This window comes from Mustela lutreola, chromosome 18 (genome assembly GCF_030435805.1).
Source record: "Mustela lutreola isolate mMusLut2 chromosome 18, mMusLut2.pri, whole genome shotgun sequence".
Lineage (NCBI taxonomy): Eukaryota > Metazoa > Chordata > Mammalia > Carnivora > Mustelidae > Mustela > Mustela lutreola.
The window spans coordinates 8,180,625-8,202,213 of NC_081307.1; the positions used below are offsets into that span (position 1 = coordinate 8,180,625).

The following is a 21,589-nucleotide window of genomic DNA, read 5'->3' on the forward strand; positions in this document are numbered from 1 at the left end:
TAGTTGATGTTCCTAGCTTCATCCTGTTCATCTGAAACACATGGCACACTTCTTTTTTTAAGCTTTTATCTAAGATTTGACTTAAGGAGTCTGTAAACTTTTTATTATTCCTGTCCTGAATATGTTGGTAAATAAATACATAAGAGCTCTAAAGCTTTAGTTGACAATTTTCAACACTTTTCCTTTTAAAACTGTCAACAGCTTCAACCAAATTAAGAAAAAGGTATTCATTGACTGACTTATGTCATCTTAAAAAAATGGGTCAGAGGAAGAATTTATCATAAATTGTTTGCCTGTGGTGGTTTCATTTACTTGGAAGTACATATTAATGTGGGTAGAAGACTAGTACCATTATTTAGTCTCTCACCAAACTGTTAATTAACTCTGGGGAGTGGAATTGGGGAAGTGTGAAGTGTAAGATGTAAGCATTTCTGTTGTTGTTGCTACTTACTTTATATACTTAGGGAGTTTGAGAAATTAGTTTACATATTAAGAGTCATTGCTATGGAGGTGCCTGGGCGGCCCAGTCGTTGAGCATCTGCCTTTGGCTCAGGTTGTGATCCCAAGGTCCTGGGATCAAGTGCCGCATCGGGCTTCCTGCTCCTTGGGAAGCTTGCTTCTCCCTCTCCCACTCCCCCTGCTTGTGTTTCCTCTCTCACTGTCTCTCTCTGTCAAATAAATAAATAAAATCCTGTGTAAAAAAATTTTTTTAAAAGAGTCGTTGCTATGAAACAGCGTGGATTTATAGGATGTCTGATTATGAGCAAGTTACTTAATCATGCTGGTCTTCATATTTCATTTGTAAATTAAGCATTGTATTTCCTCAGAGGTTTGTTTTGAGGAATAAAAAAATAAACATGAAGCAGTTAGAATGGTTTGACATATAGTAAGCTCTCAAATGCTAGCTGTTATTATTATTATTTTAGTAATAAAAAAATTAAAACATACCATCTTTATCAGGGATTTATTAGGGACAAAGGTGTGAGAATTTTTGATGGCCTCTACTGAGGGTTTTTGAAATTAGAGGGTGTGAAACACCTAACTTCCAAATCCTCCCTGTCTTTCGCCTAAATGCCTTGTTTCCCAGTTAACAGGATCTCAGATGTCTATCATATTGTGATGGTAATACAGTTTAATTCTTAGTCACCTTCTGATTCGCATTGCTCCCATTATTTACTACTGTTTTATGACTCTTACCCATTAAATCTCATCTAGTATGCTAAAGACATTGTAAATGCCTTTAGGTTGGAGATCAAGTGTTTCACAATTTCTGTGTACCCAGCATCACACTCACTGATAATAGCCAAGTATTGAGTTCTAACTATACTCCAGGCAGTGTCCAAAGTACTGCTCACAGATTAACTATTCTTACAATTCTGTACAAAGTAGACTATTATAAATATCCGGTTTCTGGATAAGGATACTGAGATTTAGGGAGATTAAGTTGCCAAAGTCATGAAGCTAACAGCCTTAAATTTGGGTTTTGAACCTAGGAGTTTGATTCTGAGCCTATATTTTCAACCACAGTGCCCACTGGAGAGCCATCTAATTCTTTAAGGTCTTAAATATTTAGATCCATGTGTCTGCTGTTTACTCCCTAGCTGTCAGACTCCAGTACATGCAAAAATCACTATGTAGAGGAATTTAGTTATAGTCCTAAAATGTCTTTCTTTTAAAAATTACCAAAACTGCTTTCCTGACTGCATTGTGGTATCACTTGGATAATATCAAAAAAGCATGGCTCTATTTTCACACTTTGACTTTCTAGAAAAGATAATAATGTGGAATATTTGGCGTAGTTGGTCAGAATTTTGTGTCAAGTTTGTTTTGTTTTGTCTTGTTTTTAAGTAAACTCTGTGCGCAGTGCGGGGCTTGAACTCACAACCTAGAGACCAAGAGTTACATGCTCTACCAACTGAGCCAGCCAGGTGCCCCAGTGCCAAGTTTTAATTGAGGTTTTTACTACCTTAAGTAGTGGTAGCTTTTTCTTTTCAAAATTTCTTCCAAACCTTAGCCAAGTTATTTTGTTTTTTTCCCAGCTTTTCACTTTTAAGGTTTAGGGAAGTTAAAAGAATATTAGTCAACACCTAGATTAGCCAGTGGTTAACATTTTGCCTCCTTTTATATGTCATTTTTTAATCCCAGGACATTTGAAAGTGTGATCCCATGGCAATTTAAATATTTCAGCAATGGTTTTTCTAAGAACATGACATTCTTTTATATAAACCAAACACTTTTATCATACCCTGGAAAGTTAATAGCTCCATTTATTAAAGGCCAGTCCAAAAATATTTTTTAAAACCTATGTGTGTGTATTTAAATTTGTGATTTCGTCAAAGTTCATGCATTACATTGGTGGTTAAATCTTTTAAAATCTAGAAGAATCTGGGCACCTGGGTGTCTCAGTTGATTAAGGGTCTGCCTTTGGCTCAGGTCATGACCTAGGGTCCTAGGATTGAGCCCTACATCAGGCTCTCTGCTCAGTAGGGAGTCTGCTTATCCCTCTCACCCTCCCTCTGTGCCCCCCCAATAAATAAAATCTTTTTAAAAAATCTAGAAGAGGGGCACCTGGGTGGCTCAGTGGATTAAGCCTCTGCCTTCAGCTCAGGTCATGATCTCAGGGTCCTGGGATCGAGCCCCACATCGGGCTCTCTGCTCAGCAGGGAGCCTGCTTTCCCTCTCTCTCTGCCTCCCTGCCTACTTGTGGTCTCTGTCAAATAAATAAATAAAATAAAATAAAAATAAAAAATCTAGAATCTTTCCATTTTTTGTTTGTTTAAAACATTAGCTTTTTTGAAGAGCCTAGGCCAGTTGTCTGAGAGAATGTTCCACATTTTGTATTTGTTTCATTGTTTCCTCATTGTGAGATTCAATTTAAGCATTGGGAAGAATACTTAGGAGATGATGATGTGTTAATGAGGCCCATAATGCCAGGTTTTTCAGCTTTTGGTAAAGCCATGTTTAATCACTTGGTTAAAATGATGCCTGCCAGGTCTATTGTATCTATTTATGTTTGGAATTAATATGTAATCTATGGAGTAACAAATATTTAAACTATCATTCACTTTCCCCATTTTTGCCTGGGAAACCCTTTCCCCATTTTTACCCTGGGAAACCCTTAGTGGGTCTTTGCATTTTCCAGAATGTCAGAATAAAGGATGTTGTTTGTAAGATATGTGCCTTGTAAATATTTTCTCCCTGCCTATACTGTACCTTTTTGTTTTGTCTCTGTAATATTTTTTGGTTTTTCTATTTTTAAGATTTCATTTATTTATTTGAGAGAGAGAGAGACAGAGCATGAGCAGGGGAGAGGAGGCAGTGGGAGAGGGAGAAGCAGACTCCCTACTGAGCAGAGAGCCCATTGCAGGGTTGGATCACAGGTCCCCTGAGATCATGACCTGAGCCGAAGGCAGATGCTTAACCAACTGAGCTACCCAGGCACTCCTGTAAGTTTTTTTAAATTGAAATATAGTTGACATAAAATATTAGTTTCAGGTGTACAACATAGTGATTCAACAGTTATTTACATTACAAAATGCTCTTCACAGTGAGTATAGTTACCACTTGTCACCACACAAATTTATTACAATATTATTGACTATATTTCCTATGTTGTACTTTTTATCCCTATGACTTATTTTACAACTGGGATTTTGTACCTCTTAATCTTCTTCACCTATTTTGCCTATAATCCCACCCTCTTCCTCTCTGGTAACCAGCAGTTTGTGTATTTATGGGCAGTTTCTGTGTGTTTGTTTGCTTGGTTTTGGTTTGGTTTTGTTTGCTCTTTTTTTTTTTTTTTTTTTTTTTGTTCTTTGTTTTTTTAAATACAACATAGTGGAATCATATAGTATTTGTCTTTGACTTATTTCAACCTTAGCGTAATACCCTATCCAAATGGCAAGATTTCATTATTTTTTAGGGCTAATATCCTACTGTGTGTATATGTCACATCTTTCTTCATGTTATCAGTAGATAGTTAGGTTGCTTTCATATCCTGGCTGTTGTAAATAATATATAAATTTATGTATTGTATATACATATAATTTATGTATATATGTATATATTAATATATATGTTGTATATACACATATATATACTATATATATATATTGTAAATAGTATGCTGCAGTATACGTAGTGCTTATATCTTTTCAAGGTAGTATTTTTATTTTCTTTGGTCTAGAGTGGTGTTACTGGATTGTATTGTCTTTCTGTTTTTAATTTTTTGAACCTCCATACTGTTTTCCATAGTGATTGCGCGAATTTATATTCTCACCAACCAGTGCACATGTGTTTCCTTTTCTCTACATCATGGATAATTCTTTCTTTTTTCTTTCTTTCTTTACTTTTTTTAAGATTTTATTTATTTATTTGACAGAGATCACAAGTAGGCAGAAAGGCAGGCTGAGAGAGACAGAGAAGCAGGCTCCCTGCTGAGCAGAGAGCCCGATGTGGGACTTGATCCCAGGACCCTGGGATCATGACCTGAGCCAAAGGCAGAGGCTTTAACCCACTGAGCCATCCAGGCGCCCCAACTTTTTTTCTTTTTTTAAGATTTTTGAGAGAGTGCACTGAAAGCATGAGTGGGGAGAGGCAGAGAGATAGGGAAAGGGAGAGGTAGATTCTTTTTTTTTTTAAGATTTTATGTATTTATTTGACAGAGATAGATCACAAGTAGGCAGAGCGGCAGGCAGAGAGGGCGGGGGGGTGGGGTGGGTGGGCGGGGAAGCAGGCTCCCTGCTGAGCAGAGAGCCCGATGTAGGGCTTGATCCCAGGACCCTGGGGTCATGACCTGAGCTGAAGTTTCAGGCAGAGGCTTAACCCACTGAGCCACCCAGGTGCCCTGAGAAGCAGATTCTGTGTGGAGCAGGGAGCCCAACTCGAGCTTTGTCGCAGGACATTGGGGTCATGACCTGAGCCGAAGTCAGATGCCTAACAGACTAAGGCACCCAGACACTCAGGCACACTTACTGTTTCTTATCTTTCCATTCTGACTGGTGTGAGATGATATCTCATTGTAGTTTTGATTTGCATTTTCCTGATGATTAGAGTGATGTTGAGCATCTTTTCATATGTCTGTTGCCCATTTGTATGTCTGCTTTGGAAAAATGTCTATTTAGGTCCCCCCACCCATTTTAATCAGATTTTATGGGGTTTTTTGGCATTGATTGTATGAATTCTTTATATATTTTGGATATTAACCCATTATCAGATATATCATTTGCACATATCTTCTCCCACTTAGTAGGTTGCCTTTTTGTTGTGTTGATCGTTTCCTTTGCAGTGCAAAAGCTTTTTGGTTTAATATAATTCCAATTATCGGGGCACCTGGGTGGCTCAGTGGATTGAGCCTCTGCTGCCTTTTTGTTGTGTTGATCGTTTCCTTTGCAGTGCAAAAGCTTTTTGGTTTAATATAATTCCAATTATCGGGGCACCTGGGTGGCTCAGTGGATTGAGCCTCTGCCTTCAGCTCGGGCCATGATCTCAGGGTCCTGGGATTGAGCCCCACATCGGGCTCTCTGCTCAGCAGGGAGCCCGCTTCCTCCTCTCTATTTCTCTCTGCCTGCCTCTCTGCCTACTTGTGATCTCTGTCAAATAAATAAATAAAATCTTTTAAAAAATTTAAAAAAATATATAATTCCAATTATTTATTTTTTGCTTTGGTCCTTTGCCTAGGAGACAGATCTGGAAAAATATTCCTAAGACAGATGTATGAGTTTAGTGCCTATGTTGTCTTTTAGGAGTTCTTTGGCTTTAGGTCTTATATTTAAGTCTAATTCATTTTGAGTTTATTTTTTTGTATGGCATAAGAAAGTGACCCAGCTTCATTATTTTGTGTTAAACAGTCCAGTTTCCCCAACATCATTTGCTGGAAAGACCGTCTTTTCTCTCTTGTATATTCTTGCCTCCTTTGTCATAGATTAATTGACCATACACGTGTGGGTTTATTTCTGGGTTCTTTATTTTGTTCCATTGACCTATGTATCTCTTTTTGTGCCAGTACTATACTGTTTTAATTACTGTAGCTTTGTAATATAGTTTGAAATCGGGGATTGTGATAACAAGGATTATGATATGATGATTGTGTTCTTTCTCAAGATTGTCTTTACTTTGAAGTATGTGCTCTTGATACCCACTTTGAGAGTTTTTATCATGAATGAATGTCAAATTCTTTTCTGTACCTATTGAGAAGTTCATATGATTGTTATCCTTCATTTTGTTAATGTGGTGTATCCTTTTGATTGATTTGCTGATATTGAACCATCCTTGCAACCATGGAACAAATCCCACTTCATTGTGGTGCTTGATGCCCCCCCCCCCTTTTTAAGGTTTTATTCATTTATTCATCAGAAAGCACAAGCAGGGGGAGCAGTAGGCAGAGGGAGAAGCAGGCTCCTTGTTGAGCAAGGAGCCTAATGTGAAACTCGATCCCAGGACCCTGGGATCATGGCCTGAGCCAAAGGCAAATGCTTAACCAACTGAGCCACCCAGGTATCCCATGAATGATCCTTTTAATGAATTGTTGAATTTGATTTGCTAATGTTTTGTTGAGGATTTTGCATTTGTGATCATCAGGGATATTGTTCTGTCATTTTCTTCTTTTTCTTTTATAGTGTCTTTGTCTAGTTTTGATCTCAGGATAATACTGGCCTCATAGAATGAATTTGTAAGCATTCCTTCTTCTTCTTCTTTTAAAGATTTTATTTATTTATTTGACAGAGAAATCACAAGTAGGCAGAGAAGCAGGCAGAGAGAGAGGGGGAAGCAGGCTCCCTGCTGAGCAGAGAGCCCGATGCGGGCCTCGATCCTAGGACCCTGGAATCATGACCTGAGCCGAAGGCAGAGGCTTTAACCCACTGAGCCACCCAGGTGCCCCTCTTTTATTTTTTTTTTTGAAAGTTTGAGAACGATAGGTATTAACTCTTTTTTTAAATGTTTGGTGGAATTCACCTGTGAAGCCATCTCATCATGGACTTTTGTTGGAAGTTTTTAGATTACCAGCTCAATTTCATTACTTGTAATTGGTCTGTTCAGATTTTCTTTTCTTTCTGATTCAGTTTTAGAAGATTGTGTGTTCCTAGAAATTTATCCATTTCTTCTAGGTTACCCGATCTGTTGCCATATTTTTCTAGTAGTCTTTTATGATCCTTTGTGTTTCTTTGGTGTTGGTTATCTTTTCCTCTCTCATTTTTTATTTTATTTATTTGAGTTCTCTCTCTTCTGGGTGAAGGCTTATGAATCTGTTTATCTTTTCAAAGAACCAGATTTTAGTTTCATTGACCTTTTCTATTTTTTTTTTATTTCATTTATTTCTGCTCTGGTCTTTATTGTTTCTTTTTTTCTACTGAGTTTGACCCCCCCACCCCACCTCTTTTTCTAGTTCTATTAGGTGTAAGTTTAGATTATTTATTTGAGATTTTTGATTCTTCTGGTAAGCCTATCTTGCTGTAAATTTCCCTCTTTTTGAACCAGTGTAGTTCTTTTTTTTTTTTTTTTTTTTAAAGATTTTATTTATTTATTTGACAGAGCACAAGCAGAGGGAGTGGCAGGCAGAGGGAGAGTAAGAAGCAGGCTCCTGCTGAGCAGGGAACCTGATGCAGTACTCCATCCTGGAACCCTTGGATCATGACCTGAGCTGAAGTCAGACACTTAACTGACTGAGGCACCCACGCACTCTGCAACCTTTTGTATTTCCATTTTAATTTGTCTCCAGACATTTTTTATTTCCTCTTTGATTTCTTTTTGACCCATTGGTTGTTTAGTAGTATGTTGTTTAGCCCCTGTGTGTTTGTGTTTTTTGCAGTTGTTTTCTTGTAATTGATTTCTAGTTCTATACTGTTGTGGTCAGAAAAGATGTTTGATATAATTTCGGTCTTCTTAAATTTATTGAGACTGCTTTGTGACCTAACATGTTATCTCTCCTGGAGACTGTTCTGTGTACCCTTGAAAAGATGTGTATTCTGACATTTTTGGGTGTGATGTTCGGTGTGTATCTGTTAAGTCCATCTGGTTTGTTGTGTCACTCAAAGACACTGTTTCCTTATTGATTTTCTGTCTGGATGATATATCATTGATGTAAGTGGGGATGTTAAGGTCCCCTACTATTGTGTTACTGTCAAATTTCTCCTTTTATGTCTGTTAATATTTGCTTTATATATTTAGGTGCTTTTATGTTTAATACATTGAGTTTTTACAATTGTTATATCCTCTTCTTGGATTGACACCTTTATCATTATGTAATGCCATTCTTTGTCTCTTATTATAGTATTTGTTTTAAGGTTCCTTTTGTCTGATGGAAGTATTACTACTCCAGCTTTTTCTTTTTTTCCATTTGCATGGAATATCTTTTTCCATTTCTTCACTTTCACTCTGTATGTGTCTTTGGGTCTTAAGTGAGCCTCTTGTAGACAGCATATAGCTAGGTCTTCTTTTTTATCCATTCAGTCACCCTGTGTCATTTGGAGCATTTAGTCCGTTTGCATTTAAAGTAATTATTGACAGGTATGAACTTATTGCCATTTAGTTAATCATTTTCCAGTTGTTTTTGTAGTTCTCTGTTCCTTTCCTTTCTCCTCTTGCTTTTTTTCCCCATGTGATTTGATGACCTTCTTTAGTGTTTTGCTTGGATTTCTTTTTCTTTATTTTTTGTGTATTACAGGTTTTTGGTATGTGGCTACCATGAGTTTCATAAATAACATCCTATGTGTATGGTTGCTTAAGTTCAAACATATTCTGAGAGCACTCCATTTTTACTCTCTCTCCCATGTTGAATGTATAGGACATGATATTTTGCATCTTTTTATTTTGTGTATCCCTTAACTAATTTTTGTAGATATAGTTGACTTTACTACTTTTGTCTTTTAATCTGCATACTAGCTTTATAAATGATTGATTTACTACCTTTACTTATGTATTACTTTTATTAGTGAAGTTTTTTTTCCTTTCATAATTTTCTTCTCATTATACCTTTATTTTCTGCTGAAGGACGTCCCTTTAAAATCTCTTCCCCACTCCTAACCCCCTTTAACATTTCATGTAAGGCCAGTTTAGTGGTGATGAACTCCTTTAACTTTTGTTTCTCTGTGAAACTCTGTGTCTTCTTCAATTCTGAATGATAACCTTTCTAGGGAGAGTATTCTTAGATGTAGGTTTTTTCCTTTTAGCACTTTAAATACATCATGCCACTCTCTTCTGGCCTCTAAGGTTTCTGCTGAAAAATCAGTTGATAGCATTGTGGTGTTTTCTTGTCCATAACTATATCCTTTTCTCTTGCTTTTAAGATTCTCTATTTTTAACTTTTGGTTTTTAATAATAATGTGTGTTGGTGTGGATCTCTTTGGGTCCAGCTTCTTTGGGGCTCTCTCTGCTTCCTGGACCTGGATGTCTGTTTCATTCTACAGGTTAGGCGAGTTTTCAGGTATTATTTCTCAGATAAATTTTCTGCCCCTTTTTCTCTCCTTTCTTCTTAAGGGATCCCTCTAATGCAGATGTTAGTATGCTTGATGTTGATATATTGGTCCCATAACTGTCTTGTTTTTTTTTTTTTTTTAAACTTTATTTATTTAAGTAATCTCTACACCCAACATGGGGCTTGATCTTACAACCCCCAAATCAAGAGTTGCACACTTCCAACTGAGCTAGCCAGGTGCCCCGCCCATCCTCGTTTTAAAAAAATGCTTTTTTCTTTTTGCCGTTCAGTTTGGGTGCTGTCCAGTACCCTGTCTTCCAGATCTCTGATCCATTCTTCTGCTTCTTCTAATCTGTTGTTGATTCCCTCTAGAAGTTTTCATTTCAGTTAGTCTTCATATTCTCTTGGCTCTTTTTTAATATTTTCTATCTCTGTTGAAGTTCTCCTAGAATTCGTCCACTTTTCTCTCAAGTCTGGTTCGCATCTTTATGACCATTACTTTGAACTCTTTATCAGATAGACTGCTTATCTGTATTTTGTTTAGTTCATTTTTGGAGATTTTGTTTTATTCTTCCTTTTAGAATAGATTTCTGTCTTTTTGTTTTGTCTGGCTCTCTCTATTTGTTTCTGTGTATTAAGTAGGTCAGCTATATCTCCTGGTCTTAAAAGTAGTTGCCTTACCTGGAAGACATTCTGTAGTGCAGTCCCCCTTGTCACCAGAACCTGGTGCTCAGAGTTGTCCCCTGTGTGGGCTGCATTTGTCCTCCTATTGTGACTGGGCCCTGATTGCTGTGAGTGTGCTGCTGGTGGGTGGGGCTGTCCCTTAGCCCAGCTCTCAGCAGTAACCAGCCACAACTATTGCAGGTGTACTGGTGGGCAGGGCTGTCCCCCAAGTCTTCTTGGCTGCAGTGTATTCAGTCCCAGCACAGCTGACTGAGAAGTTTGACTGTAGCTGCTCAGGGCATGTGAGAGGTTGAGCTAGTCCCCTGCAAAGCTGGCTGAGAGACCTGACCACAACTGCAGTGGGCCTGCTGGTGGGCAAAGCTGGCTCTCCCCCTTCCCTCAGGCAGAAGTCACTTTGAAGGGGTGCTGGTCTGTAGGGTGTGGTGGGTGGTAGTCATTTTGGGAAGTATTACTCCTGATGGAGGTTGTCTGCTGGGTGTGGTGGGGTAAGAGCTGCTTTGGAGGGACCCTTGCTAGGATGGGTGGATTGGATGGGGCAGGTTCACAAGGGAAACTGCAGAGCCGGCAAGTGGAGTCAGCGGGGTAGATGGAGAGTTTCAGGCCTGGCTCCTGCAAGTGTCTAGCCGGCTAGGCTGAAAGAGGGCAAGAAAAATGACTCACCAGCAGTTCCATTCCCAGAGAAAGCTGTTACAGATCCCTGCCCCTCTGGCATTTGTCCTAAATGTCAATAAATCTCCTTCACTATAACCTAGGCACTTTTCAAACTGTTGCTTCTGCTGGGTCTCAGACCAGGTGACATAGTGCTGTCCCTTTAAGAGCAATGTCTTGACTTTCTGTAGCCCTCTGGATCTCCCAGAGTTAAGCTCAGGATTTTCTAGCCAGACATTATGGGGGTTTGTCTTCCTGGTGCAGGGACTTGGTCGCCTCCTCAAGGAGCATCTCTGTGCCTGTGATATCTCTGCCACTTGAAGGTTACTGCACCAGGGGTATTTTTGGTTTCTGACCAGTTGTCTGCCCCTCCTACCCTTCACATTGGGTCTTCTCTTTATGTCTTTAGCTGTGAATGATCTGCTCTGGTAATCAGCTTGTTTTCAGAGTGAGTTGCATGACATGTAGTTGTCATCCTGGTATGTCTGTGGGAGAAGGGGAACTTATGATCCTCCTACTCCCCCATCTTCCCCTGTTCTCATGGCTACCATTTTTATTTATTTATTAATTTATTTATTTAAAAGATTTTATTTATTTATTTGTCAGAGAGCACAAGCAGGGGGAGCAGCAGTCAGAGCAGGCAGAGGGAGAAGCAGGGTCCCTGCTGAGCAGGGAGCTCGATGTGGGACTCCATCCCAGGACCCTGGGATCATGACCCGAGCTGAAGGCAGACACTCAACCGACTGAGCCACTGAGGCATCCCTCATGGCTACCATTTTTAAATCACCTTTTTCTTTTTTTAACTGTGTCCTTTGAAAAACAAAAGTTTTAAATTTTTAAAGTCCACTTTGTCAGTCTTTTTCATTAATGGTATTTGTTTAAGAAAATCTTTGCCTAACCCAGTGGTATATTTTGTCCCATGTTTTTATTCTAGAAGTTTTATCATTCTGACTTTACTTTTAGGTTTACGAGCTAATTTTAGTTCTTTTCAGGTATAATGTAAAGTAAGGGTTAAGGGTCAGTTTTCCCATACTGATATCCAGTCAGTTGTTCTAGCTCCATTTATTGAAAGTACTCTCCTCTCCCTTTGAATAACCTTGACAACTTCGTGGTAGATTAGTTGACTGTGTAACTATGGGTATCAATATTTTAAATATGTATTTATTTATTTATTATTTTTTATAATGAGCATAACATATTTTACCAAGCAAGGAATTAGTGGGTGAGTAAAGTTATACTGTAGGGTGATATCTCCAGAAATCTGGCAGGTAAATGAGAATATACTAATTATAAGTCCTCAGAAGATAGGGACTGTTTCTGTCATTTATTAATTGAGCAACAATGAACAAGACATACATGGTCTCTTCCCATGTCTGCCTTTTTAGAGCATGCAGTTGAGTAAGGGAGACAGACAATAAGAAGGTAAACACAGGTTTGTATAACATAGATCATGGTAAATGCTATAAAGGAGAAAAATAGGCTTAGTCAGTAGAATGAGTGGGGGATCTCAGAAGGCCTCTCAGAGGGATTATGTGTGTTCAGGTAGCTGGAGTAGATTATGTGAAGATCCTGATTGCAAAGGTGAAGTTTGTGTATTTGAGAAACTGAACAGAAGCCCATGTGGCTGGAGTGCAGTCCTTACAGCACAGAGTATTGGTGAATGACTTTGGAAATGTGAACTGTGGTCTGACCATGCAGGGGCTTGCTGGCTGTGATAAATAGCCTCGATTTTATTTGAGTGCATTGGGAAGCCCCTAAAGGTTTGTTCTTTTGTTTTTGCTTAAGACTATGTAGCTACTATCTAGATCAATACGTTAAGTATAACTAGCAGCTCAGAAACCTCCCTTTTGGTCTTATCCAGTGTTTATAGCCCACTCTCTCTACCTCCCAGTAAGCAAGTACTATTTTGACAGATATCTCCATAGAGTTAGTCTATTTATTTATTTACTTGTTTGTTTGTTTGTTTATGAGAGAGAAAGAGTGAACTCGTACGAGTTGGGTGAGGGGCAGAAGGAGAGAGCAAATCCTCAGGCAAACTCCCCACCTAGCAGAGAGCCTGATGCATGGCTTGATCCCAGGACCCCGAGATCATGACCTGAGCCGAAGTCAGATGCTTATCTGACTGAGCCACCCAGGTGCCCTCCATAGAGTTAGTCTTAACTTTATCCTGTTTTGAACCTTATATAAATGAAATCACATTGTATACTATATCAATGGAATCACTGTGTCTGGCTTCTTTGACTCAAAATGACATTGTGAGAGTCATCCATGTTGTTGAGTATAGCAGTAGTTCCATTTTCTTGCTATATTTTGAGAGGTAGTCAAATGATTGGGTTCGTTTTTGAAAGGAGACTGGCTGTTATATGGAAGAATAGATCATAGGCAGGAGAAGAAGCATGAAGACTGAAAAAATAGCTATGGAATAGACTAAGTAAGGAGATTGGACTAGCGTGAAGAAGAAAATATATGGAATGAAATAGGCAGTTATGAGATGTATACTTTGAAGATGAAACTCCAGGAGTTTACTGATACATTGGGGAAGAGTAGAAGTGAGGGTATGGGATGTATTGCAGTCCCAGATATCTGGCTTGGGCAACTGATATGGAGGTTTCTTTTTTTCTCATAGGAAGACACATGGAAGTAGAATAAAAACTAAGTTGGTTATTGGGAATTTTAAGATACTTGTGAGATACAAGGGAAGCTGTCAGACATATATTTGGATGGCGGCTATAGAACTTATTGGAAAGAAGTGCAAAGTATGAATAATTTGTAGATGAGGTGGCGGCTGCCCTAGAGAGTACGGTATTGAATTAGAAGATTTGAGTTTCACCATTTTCTTTCAGCTTCTGTTGGATGTGTTATTAAGGACAAATCACTTGGTCTTTTTGAGTGCCCTTTCTTCACATCTATAAAATGGGAATAATATTTTGCTTCATAAGATTAAATAAAGTGTAATATGTGAGGAAGGCCACATTTTGTAGTTACTTGGGCCTGAGAATGCTCAGAAAAGTTTATTCATGCCTATACAGTTTGAGTTGGTAGGAAAGTCAGATTATGGAAGACCTTGAGAGGTATGGAAGGGACTTGGTATAATATGGGGCTTTAGAGTTTCTTAGAAAGGGAATAGACTTAAAGTTTGGTTTAAGGACACATCTTCTAACTGTTGTGCAGGGAGGAATTAAAGATGAGAAATATCTAGAAAATCAGTTGTCATAGTTCAGGATTAAGGTGCTGAGGGCTTGGCCTGACATGGATCAAAGAACAAATCAGAGATTTCAGTGGAAGAAACTACAAGATTTGTTCAGTGCCTCATTTTGTGGCTTCACTGAGAGGGGAGAATCAGCCACCCACATGACTAAGGCTTCTAGCCTGGGAAGCTAGAGAAATAGTGGAAGCAATGACAAATCTGGGGTAGTCTGAAAGGAAAAATGAATTAGGGAAAGGACAGTTCATTCAGTTTTGAACATCTGACTCCTATAGTGTGGTTGTCTTTGGGTAGCTGGATATTCTCTGGCAGTTAGATATTATGGTAAAGAGGGCAAGAGATTGATTCTTTTTCAGGTTTAATCACTAATGAGCTTTGTGATCTTGGAAAACTTAGCATCTCAAATATTAAATGTAGTCATCTAAAAAATGAAGCTAACACTTGTCCTGTCAGCTTTACAGGATTGTTTTGAGGATCAAATAAGAATGCATGTGAAAATACTGTGTAATGGTAAACTCCTATATAATTTTAAGATGGTAATGTTATTTCCTTTCTTAGTTCAAATTAAAATGAAATATTTGGTTCTATGGCTAGAGAAGAAAAGGGGGAAAATACCAAACTTCTTAAAAGTTTGTGTTTGGAACTAAATCAGAAACATTAGAAACCTTAGTTCTCTGAATACATATGCCTGAAAACCTCTGTAGATTATAATTTGGGAGACTAATCTGGAAGCTGATCTTGTTATGACAGTTATGAGAACCAAAAACACAGGTTGCATCTTGTCAAATGTCAGTATTTAATTTGCCTTCAAGTTGGAAGTTCAAAGAACTTCTGAATTCCACCTGTACAGTTGCCCCCTGTGGTTATAGAATTTTAGAACATACCATTCTTTGTCTCTGAACTACACATTTTTGCCAAGGGTCAGATTAGAGTAATGTTTCAATTCTTCAGCTATGCATAAAGAAGTGATTCCTAACATTTATCAGCGTTACCAGTATGTTACCACTGGTTAGCATTACTGATTCTGAAACCAAACTGCCTAGATGTAATACCAGCCCTGTCAATGAAAGACTAGCCTTGTGCACTTGAACAAGTCATTTAACCTCAGTATGCCTATATTTCCCAGTCTGTAATGAGAACTAAGGTTAACATCTACCTGAAGGTTGTTGGGAGGATTGCATGTACTATAAGTAAAGCACGGAGATTGGTTCCTGGTACATACTGAGCGCCATTTAAGAGTTAGTGGCAGTGATTGGGAATAAAGAACATGAATAGAAGAATCAGATCCTCTCAGAAGTTATGGCTGAGTGAAGTAGAAGTGATAGCACGGTAAAAATCATAGGGCTTAGTGTCAGATACACTTAGATACAAATAGTAATTCTGTCCTTTTTGCTTTATAGTTTAAAGCAAGGCACCTAACTACTCTCTGAAGCTCAGTTTCTTTTCCATATGAACCAAGAGTCACCATACCTATCCTACAGATTTGTTATGAGGATTAAATTAGAAAATGTACAAACTGCTTGGCCCAGAGTAGATGCTAAAAAATGAGAGTGCTGTCTAATACCCCCCTGCACCCCATTCCACTGTAGAGTGATAAGGGCAGTTTGATTTCCTGTATGCTCTTGTATTCATTTGTTTGCAATTTTAGAGCTTCTAAAATTCTTTCCATTTTAGCAGTGTAAACAGCAGCTGTTTAATTGGATCCGCCTTGAAAAGTGTATTGTCAGCTTTTCTTTGCTGTTTTGGGTTACGCGCTTTATCATTCTGGTAAATTCTACAACAATCAAGATAGTAGACATTATTAATTGGTCATAGAATCAAACTGGACTGTAACCTCACTGTCCTTCACAGTATTCCATGCAGCTAAAATCAGTTCATCAGACTCAATACAGTAGAGAATCCTCTCGGCCTTTAGGGCTTTCTAGAAGAAATGTTCATGAGATAATCAAAATAATACCTGAACTGTCCATTAATCCTGTCTCAAGATGTGGACTTGTCACTTTATGACTACACAGAGTGGTTTTAAAACATTTCCTAATAGATGCTTATCTGTATTACAACATTGTTACATAACGTTAACATCTTTAGGCACCTTCTAGAGGAGGTGCAATAATTATAAGAGTATAATGCAATAACTACAATGCAAAGATTGTAATGCAGTGACCCAACTAAGAGGGTGCATCAGAATCAGCTGGAATGTGATCTTAAAATATTCATACTCTAGGCCTCACCCCCAGATGTATCAGATTCATCAGTAGATAGATGTTGATTGACATGTACATTTTGTAACACTACCCCAGATGATCAGAGTTATGCCACTGGTTAAAAACAACTAATACTGTTAAGAGTATAGCAAATCAGGCACCCTCATACTGGTATGATGGTATACTGATACAGCAGAACCATTCTATAGGCTGTGCTGTATCTATTAAAATTTCAAATTTGTCTAATAAGAATACATACCTGCCCAAAGATGTAGTTTCAAGAAAGTTTCCTGTAGACCAGTTCATAATTTCAAACAATTGTGAGCAGCTAAATGATCGTCAGTACACAAATGGTTAAGTACATCGTGGTATAGATAGCACAGTTGTTTATTGTGTTACTATTTAATAAAGTATATATGAAAATTATACATGCTGACGTAGAAATATATCTAAGATATATTAAGTTGAACAAGAAAATCACAGAATCAAGTTTATTTTTAAAATTTTATGTGTAACTATATAAAAATTTGGAAGAATACTCATCAAAGTATTTACAGTGGTTATCCATGACAGAAGAATGGGAATGATCAAGAGGGAGGAATAGGCCTTTTTATGTTTGTATTTAAAATATTTGCAATAAGATTTTGTTATTTTTTGTAATAACAGAGAGAACCACTGGACAAAACACGAGTGATTTAAAGGAAGCTTGTATGGAACCTAATTTATATGTGTCAGAACACTGCTTACTTTGCAAATACCAGTTTTACCCTGAGACTTGTCGTTTCTAACTTTGGAAACAGAAAGGAATGCAAAACTATTTTGAACGTTTGCTAAGAGGATAATATTTTGTTACTAAAATTTTAGAAGTAATTGAGGGTTTCAAATAGATAAGTATTTAAGGTAAAAAGCATTTGACTTGTATCAGAATTATATTGGCTACCTGTTTTAAAAATATTTAGTGTTTGTGTATATCTGGATATGAAAACTAGGTACAGGATATTTTAGTGAATTCTTTTTCAGTTGAAAAGCCTCTAACCTGTGAGAATATTAACATTTTTTAATCTCCTCTTTTAAAACTTTAGGCCCGATGAGAGAAAGGGAAAGTTAAGGATGCTGGAGCAGAACAATGGATTTCTCTTTCTCTTTCATGCAAGGGATCATGGGAAACACAATTCAGCAACCACCTCAACTCATTGACTCCGCCAACATCCGTCAGGAGGATGCCTTTGATAACAACAGTGACATTGTTGAAGATGGTGGCCAGACACCATATGAAGCTACCTTGCAGCAAGGCTTTCAGTATCCACCCACAACAGAGGATCTTCCTCCACTCACAAATGGCTATCCCCCATCAATCAGCATGTATGAAACTCAAACCAAATACCAGTCATATAATCAGTATCCCAATGGGTCAGCCAATGGCTTTGGTGCAGTTAGAAACTTTAGCCCCACTGACTATTACCATTCAGAAATTCCAAACACAAGACCACATGAAATTCTGGAAAAACCTTCTCCTCCACAGCCACCACCTCCTCCTTCGGTACCACAAACTGTGATTCCAAAGAAGACTGGCTCACCTGAAATTAAACTAAAAATAACCAAAACTATCCAGAATGGCAGGGAATTGTTTGAGTCTTCCCTTTGTGGAGACCTTTTAAATGAAGTACAGGCAAGTGAGCACACAAAATCAAAGCATGAAAGCAGAAAAGAAAAGAGGAAAAAAAGCAACAAGCATGACTCATCCAGATCTGAAGAGCGCAAGTCACACAAAATCCCCAAATTAGAACCAGAGGAACAAAATGTAAGTTGAAACATATTTTTAAAAATTTTGTAATAATTCAGATTTACTGGAAGTCCAAGAGATATTTTCCCATTTTTATCCCTTCAAATTTAAATATTTCTGATAACTTTCTTTCTCCTAATCCGAAGCAAGGAGCTTGAGATAATCTAATGGGTGCTGAGTAAAATTTTTTGACTAAATGAATGTACATCATTAGAGTGAAGAAATATTTTTAAAACATGGGATACTAATAAGGCTGCTTATGTTTCTTTGTCTAATAGTTTCACTTATTTTTATTTGTTTATAATGAACTCCTGGTTTCTAAAGATGAAGAGGAAAGGCAAAGAGAAGATGGTTAATTATATTGTTTGTTTGTTTGTTTTTATTTAGGCCAACTTTTCCCAGTGTTAATGACTTAATACTCATTACTAGTGTGTTTGCTACAAAATAAACTGAAGTGGGGCACCTGGGTGGTTCAGTGGGTTAAAGCCTCTGCCTTCAGCTCAGATCATGATCCCAGGATCCTGGGATCGAGCCCCATATCAGGCTCTCTGCTCAGCAGGAGCCTGCTCCCTCCTCTCTCTCTCTGCCTGCCTCTCTGCCAACTTGTGATCGCTGTCTGTCAAATAAATTAAAATCTTTTAAAAAATAAATAAATAAACTGAAGTAATAGAGGGACTCTTTTTTTATTAAAACCACTTAGTATTCTATATATTAAAACTTCAGGTGGAATTCTTATGAGTCATCCTTCATAGGTATGATGCATGCTGCCAAATTTTTTTTAGTATATCTGCGGTTTAGTATGAATTTCCTTATTAACAGGTATGTAACAAAGCAAGTCTAGCTTGAGTGAAGTTTTTAGTTAGTATTCTAATACATGGTGTGCATTGAAGACATTTCCCAGACATTGATGAGGAAGAAATAAGTATTTTGGCAACATTAGTTTGCTTTTATATCTGGTATGCCTGAATAAGTTAATTTGGTATCTTCTGTTTAAAGAAGTGCTTATTTCATACCAACTCACCTTTTCCTTGGTAGCTGGGTTCAGGTACTTCATACAGCTCAAATGTAATCATTTTCTGGAGCAAAAGGCTATACTGATTCTAGACTCTCCCAAGTCTCAGTGTAATATTTCAAACATATTTCAAAATATTTTTCTCATTTTTCTATAGTTTTATTTATTCATTTATTCATTCGTTTATCAATTATTGATTAAGTACGTACTCTGTGCTAGACTCTTTGCTAAGAATAGGAATAAATGAAATTAAAAGTGTCTACTTTCAGTTTGCTTATATTCTAGTAAGAGGAACAAGATAATACACATTATGTACCAATGTATGAACAAAGTTGAGTTTTGGGGAAAAATCCAGGGTTTTTTGTATTGTTTTGTCTCTCTCCCCTTTGTTTCTCTCCCTCCCCCCGTAGCTTTTTCACCTTGCCCCCTTTCTCCCTCTCCCATCCTTCTTTCCCTTTTTCTCTTTGTTACTTTCTCCCTTCCCTCCTCTCTTTTTTTCCAAAGAGAAAAAAAGAGTTCTTGTTAATTGAATTCTGATTAATTAAAATCTATCACACATGGGGGATAGTTACAAATTTAAGCAATGAATCCTGTAACAGTTGTACTCCATTCTGATCCTGGAACTTTAAAGCTAGGGCCTCCAGCTTGTTGTTAGTACCATCCTTCAGTACTGTACTGTACTGTACAGAGGACCAGTGATGTTCACAAACTAATTGGTTTTGTAACCTTATGTTTTTTGTTGTTGTTTTAATTAGGTTTCTTCAACTTGAACAACATTTATTTTGTTTCCCTTAGGACAGTTTCTTGTAAGTGTTCAATTTTTGATACCCTTGTGCCTCCTGCTTGTTACTAAGGGTCCAAGCCCTTACTTGGTGTTAAGCATTGTAGAGGGCTTAGAAATGAAAGAGGAGCTCAAGTGAGAGTCTGCTGATGCCACTGGACAGCTCCCGCCCCAGATGCTTAAAGAAGCATAATGAGAACTGAATGCTTGGAGAAAAAGTTTGAAACATTTGTCCTTAAGCTGGATTTGCTTTTATATATAATTTTGTTCCTTCAAAGCCCACTCATAGGTTCTTTTTTGAACAAACAATCTCGTTCAAGGTAATAGTTTGTGATTTCTCACTACTTCTTTCTTTCCTTTTCCTTGGTGTTTGATCTTACAAGTATTTCCAATTCTGAGCTGTTTGGCCTTCTAGAGAGTGACTGTTATTTGGAACAACCTAAGTATATCTCTCAACAATAAAATGTGTCCAGACATCTCGGCAGCAAGAGATCTGAGATCATTACTGAAATTGTATATTTTGTAATGCTCGTTTAGCTGTTTTTCCTCCTATCAAATTAGAAACATGTGGAAGTGTTTCTGCATGTCTTCCTCCTTGGTAGGTATCATGCCTATGGCATGTGAGTGTAGGCCCTATTCAGACATTGGTCTTCCACCAGCACCTCAGTGGGCTTATTCACTAAGACTAGTCTCATTAACTCTTAGTTTGCCATTTTCACTTATAAAAAGCCGAATAGTGGCTTCTGTTCCATCAGCACTAAGTTAGAGCTTATGTTTGTTTCAGAGTATTAGGTCTTAAAATTCTTGGAAACTTTTGACATGCAAAATGTTCTTTTTGTACAGATAAACGTTTTAGTGTTTGAGATTATGCACTTAAGCTATGGAGAGTGCTGTGAATTGTATAAGACTGATGATTCATAGACCTGTACCCCTGAAACAAATTATATATTATATGTTAATTGAAAGAAAGGTTATGTACTTAAAGTCATTCAAAAAGTAAAAGAAAAATGCATGAATAATTTATTGCCTTTGAATTTTTTTTCCACCTTAAATGTTGATTTAAGATTTTTTTTTTTTGATTTAAGATTTTTTTAAATGTACGATTTTGCTTAATGTTTTGAAAATTTTTAGGGATTTGGAATTCTGCCAGGTTTGATGCATGTTATTCTAATAAATCTCTTGCTTTTTTTTTTTTTAAGATTTTATTAAAAAAAAAAAGATTTTATTTATTTGACAGAGAGAGAGATCACAAGCAGGCAGAGAGACAGGTAGAGAGAGGCGAGGAAGCAGGCTCCTTGCTGAGCAGGGCTCGATTCCAGGACCCTGGGATCATGACCTGAGCCGAAGGCAGAGGCTTAATCCACTGAGGAACCCAGGTGCCCCAGATCTCTTGCGTTTTAATAAAAGCATTAGGGCAAATTTTTTAAAAGGAATATTTTGGATAATGTTATTTCATTTTAGTTGCTGTCTTAAAGTATTTTTTCCTATTAAGAAACTTCTTGTTATTCTTTCTTGGGATATAGGTCTTTCCGTATGGAATCAGCTAAAAAAAGTAAAAAAAAATGCTATATACCCATAAAATCAAATATTTAAAACTGAGGAGAGCTAACTCATTGTCATCTTTTTCTCTGACACTCTCTTGCTAAAGCAACGCTGTTAATACCAGAAAAGGTATCTTTTGTCCTTACTTGATTTTAATCTCTTTAAGCTTATCTATCCTTCCAGCAACTAAAGGAAAATGGATGTTATACCCAGAAGTATTTTATCTGTTGGCATTTTCTGACTCATTTTTCTTGACTCCTCAGTATTTGACTTCCATTGACCATGTTGTCTTAAAAACTTCACCCCTTAATTGGTGTT

General features: G+C 37.5%; 1 protein-coding gene across 4 annotated transcripts in view; it reads left to right on the forward strand.

The window, feature by feature from the left end:
* The window catches only part of NSD3 (nuclear receptor binding SET domain protein 3), a 125,881-nt gene that overhangs the window by 32,475 nt on the left and 71,817 nt on the right, over positions 1–21,589 (forward strand). For all 4 annotated transcript variants that reach the window (XM_059155982.1, XM_059155983.1, XM_059155984.1 and 1 more), the window contains exon 2: positions 17,236–17,954. In XM_059155982.1, the coding sequence (XP_059011965.1) occupies positions 17,280–17,954 (675 nt within the window). In that variant the 5' untranslated portion in view covers positions 17,236–17,279. The remainder of the gene's footprint in view (positions 1–17,235; positions 17,955–21,589) is intronic.